General features: G+C 37.2%; 1 protein-coding gene across 1 annotated transcript; it reads left to right on the forward strand.

Annotated features, from left to right (window-relative positions):
• Window positions 1-214: 214 nt before the first annotated feature.
• si:ch73-74h11.1 (desmoglein-2.1) lies at window positions 215-13,964 on the forward strand. The gene is made up of 14 exons (XM_066677848.1): window positions 215-271; window positions 4,343-4,450; window positions 5,084-5,242; window positions 5,993-6,131; window positions 6,270-6,439; window positions 6,610-6,744; window positions 8,316-8,501; window positions 8,612-9,282; window positions 9,397-9,539; window positions 10,586-10,807; window positions 10,965-11,204; window positions 11,797-11,915; window positions 12,257-12,556; window positions 13,161-13,964. The coding sequence occupies exons 1-14, from the start codon at window positions 215-217 to the stop codon at window positions 13,962-13,964; spliced, it is 3,453 nt and encodes a 1,150-aa protein (XP_066533945.1).
• The last annotated feature ends 1,479 nt before the right edge of the window (window positions 13,965-15,443 follow it).

Below are 15,443 nucleotides of genomic sequence, written 5' to 3' on the forward strand. Positions count from 1 at the left end.
CAGTATAGAGGGGAGTGGCATAGGGAGCCTATAGAAAAAAGCTACATACTTCCAGCACCTTTAAGTGTGTCAAGAGTGAGTGAGATATTACAGGGGCCCAACTACCAGGTGGTCAGCATCCCCTCCACCCTGACTTATACCCACCCACACACTCCTGATCATTAGAAAAGAAAGAGGTGACATTGCAGAGCAAAGCACAGAGAAGTAGGGGAGCATGGCTCCTCTCTGGTTTGGGAGATTGTGCCTGTTGCTGCTAGTCTGCATGGCTGTGGTAAGTAGCATTTTTCATTTGGAACATACTGACACACAGAAAAAACTTGACATATAGAAGGCATTCCATAATGTTTGTGTATTTGTAATAGGTTTTCCAAAATAAACAGTAACTGTGCATTAAAATGTTCAAAAGTGTGTTCTCTACAGAGGACATGAAATTATTTTGTCCATCAGAAAATGTAAACAATTAATGCATAAATAAAAATGTAAAAATGTGACCTTTGACCAGGGGCCCACAAACTTTACATATATGACTTTAGGCCTGATAATTATTTCTATATCTCATAAAACATAAAAACACTGATCTTAATAATGTGTTAAATAATTATTTGGAGCAAGCACATTTAGTTCAGTGTATGGCTCTTAAAAGTATTTTGTACCACATTTTATTAGAAAAATGCAGCTTTGTAGTAGGTTTGTTTTATTTTGTTGAGTTTAACTAGTAATGTGTTATCTCTTAGTGTTTCATGCTGATCCAACATACTGATCCACTTGTAACTGCTTTAATAAACCTTCACTAGAAACTATTTGGATTGGATCTATTTGATTTACAGAACCGTTGTAAAGTCTGAACATCCTCCACATAGTGTAAAACTCAAAATCAACCATAGTCTATTCTATTTATATTTCACTGCACACAAATGAGATTAAGTGGGATTTCTCTGAGATTTATCCACACTCCCAGCACAAAATATTAGTTGCAATAAATATATGTTGAAATAACTGGAAGCATGCTTATAAATGTTTCCTTTTTCCCCCAAATGTTTTCATATCTCATATAAAACAAAATAAATTTTTTTGGTCTAAGGCATTACTTCACTTGACATGACCTTTACCTGTGGGAAAAAGAAGTTAAGTTTCAAGTTAAAAGGTCATGAACTTCCCATTCTTGATGAAAATGGCAGTTTCATAAGCATATCACTGTCGTCCAATTAAATGTATCTTCATTTTTGTGGATTTGTTTTTACCACATCATTTGAACACAGCAGCTGTCCGTTACATTGTGTGAAAATTTCATGATGAATGGACCAATAGAAAAGCTTCAGATTTACTTGGAATTAATTTTTTTATTTGTATCACTTCCATTAAAAGGGTTAAGAGGGTTTTTTTCCTTTTCCTGTAAAGTTACTATTTTGGGAGATACCTGTTTTTAATTGGACTGCGACTGTATGTAGTTAATTTATTTAAGGGCATGGTAAATCTGTAACAAACCTGTAGTCATTGTCTATTGTAATATTAAGCTGTAGCAGAAAGAAAATGTACTGCTCTGTTGTGGCAAAGGGCCTGAGGCACATAGATGATCACATGGCAGCTTCAAACCTGAACTCTAAGTCACTCTACAAAGCCTGTTTTTTTTTTCTAAGAAATTGTAAAAGAGAGATGCAAATTCTTCACACTTATCATGCTTAGACATGAACTTGCACTGAGAACTCACTCATTTTATGTTGACTGAACAGTATTACTGACTGTAATTTTGGACATGTAGAATTTTATTATATATTTGCCACTATTTAACAGTTCTCAGATATACAATATAAACTCTGTTATATCTTTTTATACACAGGATACCTACTTCAGGTTTCGAACATTAGGTCATGTAGGTTTATGAACAAAACATTTGGGTGTGTTTGTGCTTATGGGTAAATACTAGAGACATACAGTCACGGTAGGTACAAATCATCCATTGACACAGTGCAGATCCAAATATCTCTCAGTCTCTGCCCCACCCATTTACTTTATTAATTTAGTGTCTTCAAAAAGTGTTTAAAAACTGAAAACCAGAGTAGCTGTTTTATTTATTTAAATTAGTTATTTAAGAAGTAAAAATATTTTTAAAAAACTTGTTACCTTTATTTTTTTCTCAGTTTAACATTTTTTCACTTCAGATTTTACTTAAATATGATGGGAATAATATAAAACAATTGTGTCCAAAATATTTGGTTGGTACTAAATATGAAATTAGCTTTTTCTTCTCACTGCCAAACAATACAATAAAATTAGGAAACAAAAGCGCTCTGGTCTCTATTATTTTATTATTATATTGGTAGTGTCAAAGTTAACATACTAATAATAAAATCAAGTTTAAGAACACTATTTTTTAATGTTGCTACACAGGAATATTTAAAGTTTGTCTCTGTGAATGTAAGCTAACTACATTTTTTGGGATAGAAGTACACTTTTGCTGTTTTTCAAGATTTTGAGGATCGAGTATCTGTTGTTCTCACCATATTCCACAATGTCACATAGCTTTACTCACCACATGGTACTTCACTGTTGTTAATGAAACAAACTAAAAACTTCAAAACAAACTAAAACCACTCTGCTCTCTCTATTACCCTCTAACAGGTCACTTACTATTCTTAATAATCCAAAAATATTTCATTTGAAACTAACAGCAATATTTGAGTTTATAATTATAAACTTCAGAGAATGTTTTCTCTCCATTTACTGCTCTCCAATCTATTTGCACACTGGAAACCGGTCTAATGTGTTTTCAAAGCACCAGTGCTAAGCTAACTCTCTCTCTGCTTGTGGCACAGAATGGGCAAAGAGCCCTCCAAATATTAAAAATCATGAAAAGAGATGAGGATATTGCTTTATTCCTGCTCCATAGGTGAGTAATATTGACTTATTTTTGTTGTTTCTGATTTTTTATATAGGAACCCACTCCAAATTCAGGAGACTGCTGTCTATATTAAACACAGTGAAAGTGCTTAAAAAAGAAAACTTAAAGACAAGTTAAACTATAGTGACGTACAGCAACATACAGCAATTTGAAAAAAAAAGAGAAATGCAGTTCCCCACAGTCTTAGACATTCAAAAATATTCTCGAGGATTTAGATTCAAAACAATAAAATAATCACAACTAATAAACAACAGCATAATAATTGTTTTAATTGTTAGAAGTCCCTAATATGTATATGAGGGACATAGGGAAAATAAAAATATACATACGCAGATGCAGCGTTTGCATGCCCTTGTCAAAATGTCATTCAAATTCTTGCAAAAAAAAAAAAAAGAACTTTGAGAACATACTTCACATTTTAATGCACAAATTGTTCATTTGTTCCATATCAATTAAAAGGGGGTTATTAAATGATTTAAACTGGTAAGAACCATGCCTGAAACAGCTCCCACAGCTCTCTTGCTCAGTAACAGAGTGCAGTTTCCTTGACCACTGCCAAACCACTCAGAAGTCCTTCCCAAAGCTGTCCGTGAGCCCCCCTCTCTAAAGCTTATTTTGGAGCTCTCCTGTGGGAAAGAGTTTGATTAAGACTTCTGTGGATGTATGTCTGTGTGTGTATACAGTGCTGTATAAAAGTCTTAAGCATCTAAGTTTCTTATGATTATTTAATGTAATTTATATTCTCAAAAAGTATGGTGCTTGTGAAATTATATATAATTGCAATACATACAAAAACATAAATCTTGTAAAAGAATTTTTTTCCCCCTTAACGTAGTAGATATTTAGTGAGCTGGTGTGAAGAACAATGGTTATTTCCAGATATTGTCTTTTATTTTATGGATTTCTTAAATCAGCAGCACAGTTGATTTAACATAATAAAATAATCAAGCTTTTATAAACCTCAGTTAAACTAGGTATTGATAACCTGACATTATAATGGACTGCTACAAGGAGAGATTTGTAGATTTATATATCATCGCTGTCCAATGAAAAACATGTATCTCTATTTTTGTTTACCACATCATTTAAACCCAGCTGCTGTTCTTCACACTGTGTAAACATTTTCATGTTAAATTGGCCAATAGAAATGCTCCAAAATTACTTGGAATTAAATATTTTTACTTTGACTTCTGTTGAAAGTTAAGACATTTTATTTCCTCTCCTGTAAAGTTATTATTTTGGAGATACATGTTTTTCATTGGACAGTGGCATATGTTTTGTCAAGTTCTTTCTCACAAGCTTATTTCTATAACGACCTTCACCTGGATTCCTTTATGGTAGAAGAACAAAACAAGCACCTGCATGATGGCAGCTCTGCCTTCAGGCCTCCACAATATTTATGCATCTGTACGACTGTAATTTTCCTAATTCCCCATGTCCAAGGCAAATAAAAGTGCAGAGGGGTCCAAGCGAAAGAAGCGTGAGTGGATTCTCCCACCTACAAAACTCTCTGAGAATGTTGACTACACAAAGAAGGAGTTCGTCGCCAAAGTAAGACCCATTTTAGGTTGAATTATTTGTTAAAGTTACGAGGACACAAGCCAAAGAGGCATGTTTTCTCATGCAGCTGGGAGACAGTAAAGTCAAAATCAGCATTGGAGTAGTGTGAGACTCAGCCTGGGAGAAACATCAGATGAGAACTGGATTGACAGCTTTTCAAAACTAAACACGTCACCTTAGGATTTGCAGTAGATCAGATGATAGCTTCCAATAGAATCTGTGTTTATGGCATAAAATCTTTCTTCCACGGCGAGATAATTTGGATGACTAATACAACAACAACAACAACAAATATTATCTGATCATTAAAAGTGGAGCATACTGAGGGAAGAAAGGCTAAAATAAAGTGAAGTAATTTTTATTTTATTTTATTTATTTTTTATTTATTAATTTTACTGCATTTATAGAAATTAAATTTACTGTAGTATTCCATGAGACACATTAGTTATTCAACATACATACCATTTGGCTTAGTAACCTAATGGATGCTGTGCTTATTATATTGCTTATTATGGCTTCTTGCTTTGTTTTAAGAGATAAATACATATGAAACCTGTTTATTTTTTAAAAATCTAATTTATTCTGTTATTCAGCTGTCATAAATCCAATTGCAAATATTTCCAGATTCGCTCTGATAAAGATGGTGAAAACAGGCCAGTGGAATACAGCCTGACAGGACATGGTGCTGACAAGGAGCCATTTAACCTCTTTGTTGTCAACCCCAAAAATGGTTTTGTCAGAATCACAGGGATTCTGGATCGAGAGCATATATCACAATACAATGTGAGTCCAATCCTGTAATCTACTGATTATTTTTTTCCCCCATTGCACAACGCTTTTCAAAACAAATATGTAGATGGTACTTGGTCATATGAAAATAACTGTACCGTATTTAAAGCATTGAGAAATCCAGCCCTGATTACACCACTCACAAATCACTAAGCTCCTGTCTCTTTATTACCGTTTCTAATTCTGACAAGCTTTTGAACCTGACCTGTAAACTACAGTGTTCCCATGACTAGCAAAGATGACTTAAAACCCTGAAATGTTTTGACATTGTACTTTGTAAATAAGCACAAAATTATATGTTAATACTGTTTAGAAAATGTATATTTAAAAGAAAATATATGAAGGTCCGTGTCTGTAAATGTTTAGTGGAAATACTGCACTTATACAGTACCATGTTCTTATTTGAAGGCTTGTTCGTCTTTCACATGGTTTAATCCAGATCCTATACCTCTTCTATTGTGTCCCCTGTATAAAAATTAATATTAATAAATCATAGCAACTATTATTTTGAGGTTATTCAGTAAGCTGGTCCGAAGTGCCTGATCTTAGTTAAAGTTTCTAAGCTACAAGAGGGCAATCTGTATAGAGAGGTTTCAAGCTTGATCAGTTTGTAAGATGAATCATAAACACATTTCCAACATAAATAAATGAATAATAAGTTTAATAATACAACCCATAAACGCTTATATTTTGGAGTATTTGAGCATTAATTCATTTTGACTGATTGTGTGCATTTACATATAGCTGACTGGAATAGCCAGGTACAAAGATGGCAGTCTGGCAGAAGCGGACATAAAACTGAAAATACAAGTGGAAGATCAGAACGACAATCCACCACAGTTCAAGTTATTCAAAGGGTCTGTAACAGAATGCAGCAAAATAGGTATGTGATACCTTTTAAACGGATCAATGGCTTTTTTTTGTTCTAATGCCTTTTTATTTTAAACCATAGAATGGCATTTTTTAAAACATGGGGCCATACTGACATCTAGTGGATATCTTTAAAATCTTATAATTACAGGAACTTCTGTCATGAGGATAGAAGCTGATGATGCAGACGACCAAGAAACACTAAATGCAAAAATTGCATATAGCATAGTGAAGCAAATACCAGACACGTCTGGGCCCATGTTCACCATCAACAGAAACACGGGGGAAATATTTGTTAAACAGCACACCCTGGATAGAGAGGTAAATACTGATAAAGAAAAGCTAAGAATGGAGAATCAAATGTAATGGATAGTCATTAATGTTAAGCTGTAATTATGTTTACACCAGACTGTGAAATTAGTGTTCAAAATGTTTAAGCTGCAAAAAATGGGGTTCTGAGAGCTCTTTTCCATTTGCTTTGTCTCATACAGACACTCGACCACTACACTTTAATAGTGAAGGGTGTGGATATGGACGGAGCGGCTGATGGGATCACAGGAACTGGTACAGTGGAGATTAAGGTCTTGGACATCAATGACAATGTTCCCACCCTTGAAAAAGATGAGGTAAGACAATATATATATATAATCAAAATGCACATATGAAATGCTATATAATTATAAACATAAACTGAAATGTTATTCCTTTCTAATATCTCATCTTTTAATCACAGTTTGTTAAGAAAAACTTACTCAGATTTACTGTGAATACAGGTATGAAAATATAACCAGAAAAGGGTTTAGGTGATCAACAAAGTAATTTTATCAACACTACTGGTCACAAAAATAAATGCACATGTTGTATTGGTAGAATCCCTTGCAAGTAAAGTACACTTCAGAGAAGATTTCAAAAGTAATTTGTGCAGTTGGAAGTGTTTGAGAGGGCTCACATCTTAGGGATCCCTGAAGCAGGATGGTCTTATTTAAGTATTAAGATCTAAACGGGATTAACATTCATTCATTCATTATCTGTAACCACTTATCCAGTTCAGGGTCACGGTGGGTCCAGAGCCTACCTGGAATCATTGGGCACAAGGCAGGAATACACCCTGGAGGGGGCGCCAGTCCTTCACAGTGCAACACAGACACAGACACACACACACATTCACTCACACACTCACACCTACGGACACTTTTGAGTCACCAATCCACCTACCAACGTGTGTTTTTGGACTGTGGGAGGAAACCGGAGCACCCAGAGGAAACCCACGCGGACACGGGGAGAACACACCAACTCCTCACAGACAGTCACCCGGAGCAGGAATCGAACCCACAACCTCCAGGTCCCTGGAGCTGTGTGACTGCGACACTACCTGCTGCGCCACCATGCCGCCCGGATTATAAACAATTTCAAATATTTTACTAAATTATTTCAATATGAAATTTAAAATAAATACAATGTAGTACCGGGTGGCACAGTGGTGCAGCAGGAAGTATTGCAGTCACACAGCTCCAGGGACATGGAGGTTGTAGGTTATGTGTCGCCCTGTGAAGGACTGGTGCCCCCTACGGGGTGTGTTTCTGCCTTGCGCCCGTTGATTCCAGTTAGGCTCCAGACCCACCGCAACCATAGAGTGGATAAGTGGTCACAGACAATTAATGAATTTAGTACTCCATAAATGTATTTATATAATTATTTAAATATATTTTTTTATTTATCACATATGAAGCCAAACAGTTTTCATAGGGGTGGCCAGACTGAGACCATTATTCACACCGGGGTGACACAGAAAACATACCTTATTTTTTTCTATGTGAAGTGACTGTGGATCTAGTAGTGTCTCTTGATCACTCACTCATTTACTGATATAGGCATTGAGTACAGTGCCACCATCTGTTTCTTCTGAGATGTGGTGGTGGTGGGGGGGGGGGGGTATAAATACACAAAGTCATTCCATTTATAAAGGTATTTATAAACACATTTTGTGTGCAGGGGTGGGGGTAATAATACAAAAAAGTATTCCAATTATTTTCTGTAGAATTATTTATGATGAAATTCTCACATGGTGTAAAAATAGCGGCTGTGGTTTTTAAACAATGTTGTGAATGTTTTGATTTGACAGCATCTACATAAGACTTAATTGTATTCACTGGGTAAAAAAAAATTCTGACTGTTTTCTCTATATCTCTCATCTCAGTACTCTGGTGATATTGATGAAGATGTAGTAGATGTGGTTGTGATGAGAATCAAAGCAATGGATAAAGACCTGGAGCACACTAATAACTGGCTGGCACTCTTTGAAATAGTCAAGGGTAATGAGGATGATCTCTTCAGTATAGAGACAGATCCTAAAACCAACGAGGGCATTCTAAAGCTGATCAAGGTATGTGTGCTCAGATACTTCTGGCTTAGCTTCCTATTCGGTTGCTTCATTTAATTTTTTTTTTTCTTTTCCATGTTTTTTTTTATCTCCATTGTGCTACATGCATGAAGCCTGTGGATTATGAAAAAGTCAAAGAGCTGGACCTTGGTTTGGTCATTTCAAATGTAGCTCCTTTTATAAATGGAACTGCACTAGCCCTGGGGTTGAGTCTAGAACTGGATGGCCCTGAAGGACCAGGGCTTGGCGCAGGGGCTGGGGCAGGTGTTGGGGTAGGAGCAGGTGTAGGTGCAGGTGCAGGGGCAGGGGCAGGAGTAGGAGTAGGGGCAGGAGTAGGAGTAGGGGCAGGAGTTGGAGTAGATGTAGGACTAGATGTAGGACTAGATGTAGGAGTAGATGCAGGAGTAGATGCAGATGTTGGGGTAGAAGCAGGTGTTGGTGCAGGATTAAAGCCTGGAGTAAAACCAGGAGTCAAACCTGACATCAAACCTGATACCAAACCAGGTACCAAACCTGGCACTAAACCTGACACTAAGCCTGGCACCAAACCAGGGACTAAACCAGACACTAAACCAGACACTAAACCAGACAAAAAGCCAGCTCCAGGAGGAAAGAGCTACCCTGTCAAAATCAGCGTAAATAACCTACCTGATGGCCCAGGATTTTCTCCCATGGTAAAGGACTTCCCTGTGTCTGAGGACCCGAAGGATCTGCATGTGCCCATGGTCATTGGTTCCTTTCCAGCTTTGGATGGTGATACAGGGGAAGTCATTGAAAATGTAAGGTAAGTTTAGATGCATCAAATATGTGCAAATATCCTAAGCATTTCATCTTTATTATTTATAGGTATTGCTCATTTATTAGCTATTTATTACTGAAATTTTCTCCATTACTGCAGGTATGCTAAAGGGCTTGACCCAGAAAACTGGCTAACCATTGATGAGGAGACATCAGAAATTAAACTCCTGAAAGTTCCAGACAGAGAGTCAAAGAGTCTGGTCAATGGAACGTACTTTGCAAAGATCCTCTGCATGACTCAAGGTAAGCCATGTTACAAATGAGCTTTATGTAAAAATGTAGAATGTAGAAATATGTAAATATCCATATCTACTCTTAATGTTTTTTCTTTCTATCCATTAAATAGAAAGTAACTCATTTATCAGAAAAATATATATATATTTGTAGCAATGTTAGATATAAGATAATAACTGGATCCACTGCATATGAATATAGTATGACATAACTACAAGAAGGGCGGCACGGTGGCACAGCAGGTACGTGTCTTTGAGGAGTTTGGTGTGTTCTCCCTGTGGGTTTCCTCCGTGTGCTCCGGTTTCCTCCCACGGTCCAAAAACACACGTTGGTAGGTGGATTGGCTGCTCGAAAAATGTAGTGTGTGAATGTGTGAGTGTGTGTTGTACTGTGAAGTACTGGCGCCCCATCCAGGGTGTGTTCCTGCCTTCCAACCAGTGATTCCGGACCCATCGTGACCCTGAACTGGATAAGCGGTTACAAACAATGAACAAATGAATGAAAAACTACAATATACAAAAAATGGAGACCATTCTAGCTGTGCTTGCCTTAAAGCAACACTAGGTACTTTTTTGCCTTAGACATTTTATGCTTCTCTGACTTGTAAAAGATCACACACAAACACACACACACACACACCGTCAATTTCATTCATTATCTGTAAGCGCTTATCCAGTTCATGGTCGCTGTGGGTCCAGAGCCTACCTGGAATCATTGGGAGTAAGGCAGGAATACACACTCTAGAGGGGGCACCAGTCCTTCACAGGGCAACACACACACATTCACTCACATACTCACACCTATGGACACTTTTTGAGCTGCCAGTCGACCTATAAATGTGTGTTTTTGGACCGTGGGAGGAAACCAAACCACTCGGAGGAAACCCACACGGACACGGGAGAACACACCAAACTCCTCACAGACAGTCACCTGGAACGGGACTTGAACCTACAACCTCCAGGTCCCTGGAGCTTTGTGACTGTGACACGACCTGCTGCACCACCGTGCTGCTGCCCCTTGTAGCCCTTAATTTTTTTTTTTTTTTTTTTTTTCAGATGTGCCACCAAAAACAGCTACTGGGACAATAGCCCTAAAGGTTCAAGATGTAAATGACCACTGTCCCATGCTGACCAGCAACTACGTGAGTGTCTGTTCAGGTACAAAAGTCGTAAACATGACCGCAGTTGATGAGGATGTCTATCCAAATGGAGACCCATATAAATTTGTGCTGATAAAGGAGGAGACCCAAGGAGAATGGGATCTGGTTTCTATAAATGGTAAAAGACACACAGTCACAACTTATAAACCCTTGGTGTGATATATTCACATTATATTACTGTGTAATTGTACGTAAACTGTAAATGGCATCACATGCACACAAAGTGATCAGAGCTTTGTATGCATCCACATACAAATACATCTCTTTATTCACAGGAACAACAGTGAGCTTCCAGGCCAAGGAGATGCTGTGGCCAGGTCATTACAAACTGACAGTGGAGATCTTTGATGTGAAGGGTTTGGGTTGTAAGGAAAAACAGAAGCTAGAAGTGGAGGTGTGCACCTGTGATAAGGGTGGCACTTGTGCTCCCAATACAGCTCGACAGGTCGGCTCCTCGTCCAGCATGGGGCTTCCAGCCATTGGACCATTAATTATGGGCTTAGCAATTCTCATGTGTAAGTTAAAATACTTGGATGCATAAATATATTTTCACTGCATGAAAAAATACATTTTTAATCTTTATTTAAAGATGAATGTAAGAAAGTTTATTCAAAATAATTTTGTACAGTTTGTATTGGTTTATTCATCATGACATTTCAACACAGTTTAAATTGCCGTTTGTCTTTTCAATAAAAAAAATGTCATCTCCTGCTTAAATTCTGTAGGACAATATATAGATTAGCTTTATAAATAAAGTAATGAATTTATCAATGAATATTTGGGACAGCCATAATATTTGGGTACAATTTTACCATTAAAAGTCATACATACCATACAATCCATTAATATGCATTAATTACAGGTAAAGAAAGGGGCATCAGTGACCTGTTATATCTGAGCAATATGAATCTTATGAAGCTGGTTTAATAATGGAAAAGTCAACTTAATAAGAGAACTATCCAGCTAGATCTGAGGTTTAACACTATATGAATATGGTCTTATTAATGATTTTTAGGGGGTTATGAGCCAATTAATAAAATCATTAAGATCTCTGAAGACCTAGCTATGTTACTTTTGTAATGCTTGGTATTGTTTTCTTTTCTTCAGTGGTTCCATTATTCCTCTTGTTCTGCACGTGTGGGACAGTGAATGAATTCACAGAGCTGCCTTTCGATGCTGAGGAATATATTATAGCACACAACACTGAAGGCAAGGGGGAGGACAAGGTACTTTCTACTATACATGTTTGTGTACACTTTCTACTATAACTTTACACGCTTGGGTACACTTTCTACTATAGCTTTACACACTTGAATTCCCATCCCTTGAATTCCAATAATTCCAAACATTCTTTATATATTTGTGGCAAAAGTAGAAACTGAAAATGGGATTTGTTTCATTCTCATATAAAACAGTAAGCTTTAATCTTAAAGGGAATTCTGGAATCCATAATAGTAATGACACAGTACATTATTTTTAAACAGTAAATAAAATGTATATCTTACAGTGGATTGAGGCCAAATGTCTTTCTTTTTTTCTTTCTTTATTTCTTTCTTTTTTTTTGTAGGAAGTGCCTCTACTAAGTGCTCCAATTTTGACAGAACAGAGTGCTGTGGCTATGTCCGGTAATGCCTCCAGTAAACATGCCACAATGGTCAGTTCACAGGCCCATGGCAGTGCCTTGTTCGGTCAGGACCTAAATGGGGGAGTTATGGAATTTGACGGCATGACTTTATACCAAAACAATGCTTACTCAACTGAGCAGTATGGGGGCACTCTGTATTCTGCATCATTCAGGCACAGGAAGCAAGATATTTATGAGGGGATATCCCTGCCGGACTATTATCTCCATGACTACTTCTCTCAGGTAGGACCATATCCATCTTAAGCCCTATTAGAGCTGGATTTGTTTTACCTAATCTAATATATTATTAACAAGATTTTAATCAAAATGTTTATTAACAAGTGATTTTAATCAAACACATTGTTTGTGATTGTTACAGTTAAGTGAATTTTCTTCTATAATGCATCAACCAGAAGCTCTTTAGATAAAATTTGTTTAAATCAACCATAAATTGTGAGATAAAAAGCGGATAAAAGACAATGGTACTTTTTTCTTTTGACTAGAAGATAAGGCCAACCACTTCAAGGAACGAGACTTAGCAGTTTTTCTTTCTTTGTTTTTCATTCCTCAGATTTTAAATAGAGTATTGTAATGTATAGCATTTTTTGATATTATAGAACTAATATAACTTAAAACATCATAAAATGGAGCGGGAAAACTGAATACCTTCAAAGGTTAAGTGTCTTTGGCTTCCTGAAAAGCACAATTTAAGAACAAATATTATTATAAGTATCATGATGATAAGATGGCTATGATTTATTTATTTATTTATATAGCATTTTACATAATTATGTATTTCTATAATCACATGCAACTTCTAAACAGATTTTCTTTCTATTTGTTGCAGAAAGCAAGTTGTGCTGCAGTGAATCCTCCTGTCCAGGATGGTCTGCTAGTGTACGACTATGAGGGTCAAGGCTCTCCTGCTGGCTCATTGGGAAGCTGTAGTGTCCTTGAGTCAAGTAATGACCTGGAATTCCTGAGTGATTTGGGAGCAAAGTTTATGACTTTGGCAGAAATTTGCAATCCCCCCATGCCTAGTCCAGAAGCCCCCAAGATTGAACAAATGGTCAGTGAATATCAACATCAAAGATCATTGGATACCACCATCAAACGTGAGAGTTCTGTCACCACCAGCACCACCAGCACAGTTCAAGTTAAGGAATCTATTGCACCTCCACCTCCACCTCCAGCACTGCAGCAAAGCATGGTCTCCAGTGTTACGAACACCATCAATGAATCAAGTGAGGTTTCCAGGATCAATACTAACCAGACTCTTCTTCTTCAGCAGCAGCCTTTGTACTATTTGGTGGAACATCAGGTACCAAGCACTTTGTTTCTTGCTGAGAGCTCTACACACGGAGGATATCTCATAAATGGGGGAACAAGAGGTGATGGGCTGATTTTGCAGGGTGGCAATATAGCACAGGGTACTCTAGAACAACAAGGAATGTACCTGATTGATGGAGCTTCTATGCTACAAGGAAATATAGTGCTAGGAAACTGTCCAAGTCCCACAAGTCCAGGAAGCTTAAATTTTCCAACTTTATTTGTCCAGGGAGAAAGAGTTAGGCACCAGCTGCAGGGTTCCATACCTAAAGGCCCTCCTCCAGGGAAACCAGGGAAAGGTTCTGGTGAAAAGTCAAAGTAGTACAAGGAGTACTCAGCTTACATTAGTTCAGATCCAAACTCAGAAATGAACTAAAATACAGTATATATGGTTTTAACAATTGCAGGCTCACCATGGAGAATGATTATGAGACAGGACAAGTTGATCTCATGTAATATATAAAGCCAACTAGATGCCTCCAAAAACACTTACTGAAAATGTTGAACTAAATGTAGTAGCATCTGATTAGTTTCCATCCGTTGTCTGTCATCATTAAGTCCTGCCTGCAGCCTTTAAAATTAAGATAAAATATTTGGAGCAGTACTATAAAAAAATAAATCCTAAATGATATTGGCCCCAGTTGATGTTTTTTTTAGAAACAATCCTCATTCATACGATGTGTGAACAATCTTTTTAGAAAGATTAAAAGAAAAGAAAAAGCACTTTCGCATGGTGTAAACGATCAGACCATTTATAGTTGTTTACTTGGAAACACATGTCCAAACCAAAACAATTTAGGGACCTGCATTTTTAAGAGTGTAAGCATAAGATGGACATAAGCAAATCCCTACATAACGTTTTTATGAAGCCTGTCAGAGTTCTGACACAGTTTTAGCAATGGTAGATATTAAGTTGTGAATCTGAGGCTTTACGATTTGTTTGATAATGATTTAAAGTGACATTATTTAAGGTTTACAAGACATTTTGTTACAAACCTGGCCCTGCATGCAAGTTTATTCACTGACTTACCAAACACACATGAATCCCAAGCACAGATGCAAAATTGATTCCATTGCAGTAGTCCTATATGTCTCAGTAATACTGTATCTCCAAGAATATACAAATCTGCATCATTGTACAGCTCCTGAGCTCACTTTGACAACATGAGATTTTGGTCAGTTACTGTGTGAACAGTGTTTAAACATCTGGTTGATAAACTCAATTCCATTAATATGGGAAGAGGAAACTCCAAACAAGGGTGACATGGTGGTCATGCTCTTAATTGAGAGAGCAGCTCCAACCTAAAACCAACCTGGAGGAACTGGGTGCCCTTGCCCTAAAGTGAAAGGATGCCTCAAACATGCGGAAGCTGAACACTCAGTCTCAAGAAACAACCGTCAGCTCACCAGGGGTGATATGTGAGTCAAGTTTGTTCAGTTGGTAGAGCTTCAGTTCCCAATGCAGAGCAAAATGGATTTACATAACACCTCTAGCAAGTGAATAATTTACTCTTGAGATTGCATTGCTCTGTTCCTCCTGGTTAGTGTTTTCTTTGCCCTGGGTTCCCCATTTTTGACTTTCTAAGTTTCTGACTTTCTCTGGGTCTGAGGAGCACTGGATCTGCGATAGTACAATTAAACCAGTGGTTCCCTTGTGACAGTGCTAGTGTTGTGTTTTGGGCTAAGCTAGTGGCAGTTCCTGAGGATACCAGGCAAAAATTGACCTCCCCTACCTAACATTTCCATAACTTACATGTGCTTCTCCTATAATTAGATATGAAATAAGTTATATGTCCGATAT

The sequence above is a fragment of the Hoplias malabaricus genome, chromosome 7 (genome assembly GCF_029633855.1).
Source record: "Hoplias malabaricus isolate fHopMal1 chromosome 7, fHopMal1.hap1, whole genome shotgun sequence".
Lineage (NCBI taxonomy): Eukaryota > Metazoa > Chordata > Actinopteri > Characiformes > Erythrinidae > Hoplias > Hoplias malabaricus.